Source organism: Orussus abietinus, unplaced genomic scaffold (genome assembly GCF_000612105.2).
Source record: "Orussus abietinus isolate OABI.00-Male unplaced genomic scaffold, Oabi_2.0 scaffold1100, whole genome shotgun sequence".
Lineage (NCBI taxonomy): Eukaryota > Metazoa > Arthropoda > Insecta > Hymenoptera > Orussidae > Orussus > Orussus abietinus.
The window spans coordinates 7,479-11,342 of record NW_019395241.1 but is presented as its reverse complement, the minus strand read 5'-3'; the positions used below and the strand labels follow the sequence as shown (position 1 = coordinate 11,342).

At 33.2% G+C, this 3,864-nt stretch overlaps 1 protein-coding gene across 1 annotated transcript; it reads left to right on the top strand.

Moving 5' to 3' along the window:
* Positions 1–356: 356 nt before the first annotated feature.
* Positions 357–3,476, top strand: LOC105698951 (phosphoglycerate kinase). Its single transcript, XM_012423606.2, has 5 exons — positions 357–418; positions 689–1,037; positions 2,127–2,465; positions 2,575–2,794; positions 2,950–3,476. Exons 1-5 carry the CDS (start codon positions 357–359, stop codon positions 3,225–3,227), a joined length of 1,248 nt encoding a protein of 415 aa, XP_012279029.1. The 3' UTR covers positions 3,228–3,476.
* Positions 3,477–3,864: the final 388 nt, after the last annotated feature.

The following is a 3,864-nucleotide window of genomic DNA, read 5'->3' as shown; positions in this document are numbered from 1 at the left end:
ATAATTTTCATTAATTGTTTTTGTTTATAAATATTTATTTTCTTTAGGAAATCCATTTTGCCCCTCGAGCGATTCGAATTCCGCGCTGCTCCCGCCGCTAGTACGCTGCGCGGCCGGAGAGGGCAGTGCGGACCAGGTGCAAGCCATCGATGGAGTCCAGTGTATATGAACTCGCTCTTACGTTCTGACCTTTCTTTGACATTGACAAGTTTGGTAAGATTTTGAACGTCTCAGACGGGTTGTCCAAAGTCAGGAGATTTTGTTTTTTTAAACAGTATCTGTTGATATTCACGGAGATTCAAGTTTCTTATTTTTAAGATCACACATTATTCAACGCTCACCAACATTAGAAAAACATGGCTTTTAATAAATTGAGCATTGACAATATTGAGCTTGCCGGCAAAAGAGTTCTTATACGGTAAATTTTTATCTTTTTTAGGACTCAAACGTAGCAACAATGATTTAAATAGTTTAATTTAAAAAATTTGTTACAAGGTAGTTAAATGATTGAATTCGTGGGTTTTTAGTTTTAAGCATTATACCCATAATGTCTGTTAAATTTGAGGATTATATTGGTCTGTTGATTATGGTCAATGGAAATAAGGTTAATCTACTAATAAAAATAAAAATGAAATGAAAAAATTACTGTGCCTAAGGGTATATAAAGTAATTATCCTTTTATTTTCAGTGTTGATTTTAATGTTCCCTTAAAAGATGGAAAGATAACCAATAATCAACGCATTGTTGCTGCTTTGGATACCATTGAATATGCCCTCGAAAAAAGTGCAAAATCAGTTGTTTTAATGTCTCATTTGGGTCGTCCCGATGGGAAGAGAGATTTGAAGTATACTTTGAAACCAGTTGCAGATGAACTGAAATCACTTCTTAAAAAAGAGATTCTTTTTCTAGATGATTGTGTCGGACCTATTGTTGAATCTGCTTGTGCCAATCCTATATCTGGGACAATTATTTTATTAGAGAATTTAAGATTCCATATTGAAGAAGAAGGTAAAGGTATTGGACCCGATGGATCTAAGGTACATTGCATTTTATTCAAATATGTTGATGTAAATTTCTATAATTTGGATGCAGTAAACTTCACAATTATAAACAATTATTAATAACTGAATATCCAAATAGGGGAAGTAATTGATAAAAGGTCTTTTACTTTCTTAAGTGTTAAATTACAGATAAACTTGTGTTCATTAAAATTTATTTGAAATGTGTAACACAAATTTAGTATTGCATTTAGTGTTTAATAGTACATTTGAGATTCATATAGTCCCTTGTAATTTAATATTATGAAATGTCATTTAATAATTTATTAGCAGTAGTTTATGTGATTGTTAAAATTGGTGGATTGTCGAAAGAAAAACTGCCCCTATACCAATTAGAATGTAATTTAGTGATGTGACAAGTTGAGTACTTTAACTCGTTAAACTAAAGTCAAGCGTGTATTCAAGTCAACTCGAGTCATTTTTATTGTAACTCAAATTATCAGTACAAGTAAATGTGTTATCAATGTGAAAGCAAGACCGAATTACGAGCACTGAAGTGAGACCAAGTTTTAAGTATAAGAGCCAGATCAAGCTGCGAGTGATAGTGCTACACTGAGGTGTTAATGAGACACCAAGAACAAGTTACGAGTGTAAGACTGCAACTGAGTTGCAAGTATAAGAACGAAACCGTTACTCGTACCGAGATACCAACCACCCCTTGTTTACTCGTAATTGTCATTTGAGTTGTCTTACTTGCCAATTCGCCACGCTGAATGTATGAGGTACCAAGTTATCGATTCGAGTCCAACCTCGAGCTGGTAATGTTTTCAAATTCCAGTAACTTAAGTTAGTAAAGTATTTGACTCGTTGCATCACTAATACAATTTAAGAGATCATTTCATTTAAGCAACATTAATGTAAGAAATGTGCATTTCAGTTTAAATGTGTAGTATAAGTAGTAGAGACCTGATCTTCATAAAATATGTGAAGCGTACTGACTTTTCTTCTGAGAGTTTAATTAACGATACAATCTATAATCCCACAAATGGCATTGAGCAAATATTAAATATTGTGACATAACTCACAATTTGAAACATGGTACCATGAATTTTTTATCATATGATACAGATAAAAGCTGATCAGGACAAAATAACTGAATTCCGAGCTTCCTTAAGAAAACTTGGTGATGTATACATCAACGATGCTTTTGGAACAGCTCATCGAGCCCATAGTTCAATGTTGGGTGATGGTTTTGATATCCGTGCAAGTGGATTTTTATTAAAGAAAGAGCTTCAATATTTTGCAAAAGTTCTGGATAATCCAGAAAAACCATTCTTAGCAATACTTGGGGGAAGTAAAGTTGCTGATAAAATACAGTTGATCAATAATTTGTTAGAGAAAGTTAATGAGATGATTATTGGGGGGGGGATGGCATGTACGTTTCTAAAAGTCACCAAAAATGTAAAAGTGAGTATTGATTATTTTTGGCATATGAAATTTACAGTAATGTACTATCTGATGTAGTACATTACATAATATCTTTGACAGTGCTATAATCACTTTACTTTGGATTTAGATTGGAAATTCATTGTTTGATGAAGAGGGTGCCAAAATTATTAATGAACTCTTGTTAAAAGCAGAAAAGAACAATGTTAAGATTTACTTACCAGTAGATTTTGTCACCGCTGACAAATTTGCAGAAGATGCTGCAGTTGGAATTGCCGATTTAGAAAGCGGTATACCGGATGGCTGGATGGGTCTTGATATTGGACCGAAATCAAGAGAATTATTTGCTGGTTGTATCATAATTGTTTACATTTCTTTTAAATCAGTTAAACATAACGTTTTCTCAAACTTTTTCTATTACTTTGTTTACTACAGCTGAATATATACTTTGTTTTTATTTTATAATAAAAAAAAAGAAAAGTAACAAATTCTCTTCACTTTACAGAACCAGTTAAAAGAGCGAAATTAATTGTCTGGAATGGTCCAACTGGTGTTTTCGAGTTTGACAACTTCAGTAAAGGTACAAAAAGTCTAATGGATAATGTAGTCGAAGCGACTATGCGTGGTGCCACTACAATCATAGGAGGGGGAGATACAGCCACTTGTGCCGCTAAGTGGAAAACAGAAGATAAACTCAGTCATGTTAGTACTGGTGGTGGAGCTACTTTGGAACTTCTAGAAGGAAAAGTCTTACCGGGTGTAGCAGCACTCACTTCGTCATGAATCACTAAAAAATAATAAATCGTGATTAAAAAAGTAGTACCTGCAAATGCTATTTCATTGCTGAGTTCATAAAAATGTAACTTCGTGAATTTATTTAATTACATAGTAACTTATTTAAACATCAAGATAAAAAGAAATAAACGGAAAGGGCTGTAATTGGATAAGCATGTAATATGTGTCCCTACATTGAATGAAACTTTGCATAAATTAGTTATTAGCTTATTTCGAATAAATAATATTTGCAAAGTACCATACGTATCTTTGTTCTAACGTTGGAGAAGAAATCGTGATTGAAAGTTTTTCTACATTACTTCCTTTATTGCGTTAACGTGATATAAAAGACGTTGAAAAATTTAATTGATTTCAATAAATTAAAATTCATGAAAACCATTTTTGGTGGTAACGCCATTTTGGATACTCAAGTCGTAACAAGGTGGTGCGTCAGGTTAGACCAGACATTAAGAAACTCATACCTAGTCATTATCTGCGATGTTCAGCCTGGCGTGTCAAATTGGACAATGAATGTTGTTTTTTGAACCTCTTGAATGAGTAAAGTCAACTTTAACGAGGTCATCGAGAGTGGACGATTTTTCTGCATTTTTTAAGCAATGAACGATACCGATTGGTTCATTTAATA

What these genes read in the sequence shown, in the direction of transcription:
- LOC105698951 (XM_012423606.2), top strand. Translation starts at nt 357, where the DNA reads ATGGCTTTTAATAAATTGAGCATTGACAATATTGAGCTTGCCGGCAAA. An exon ending in TTGGACCCGATGGATCTAAG is followed by an intron (nt 1,038 to 2,126) that starts GTACATTGCATT and finishes CATATGATACAG; the next exon opens with ATAAAAGCTGATCAGGACAA. An exon ending in ATCAAGAGAATTATTTGCTG is followed by an intron (nt 2,795 to 2,949) that starts GTTGTATCATAA and finishes TTCACTTTACAG; the next exon opens with AACCAGTTAAAAGAGCGAAA.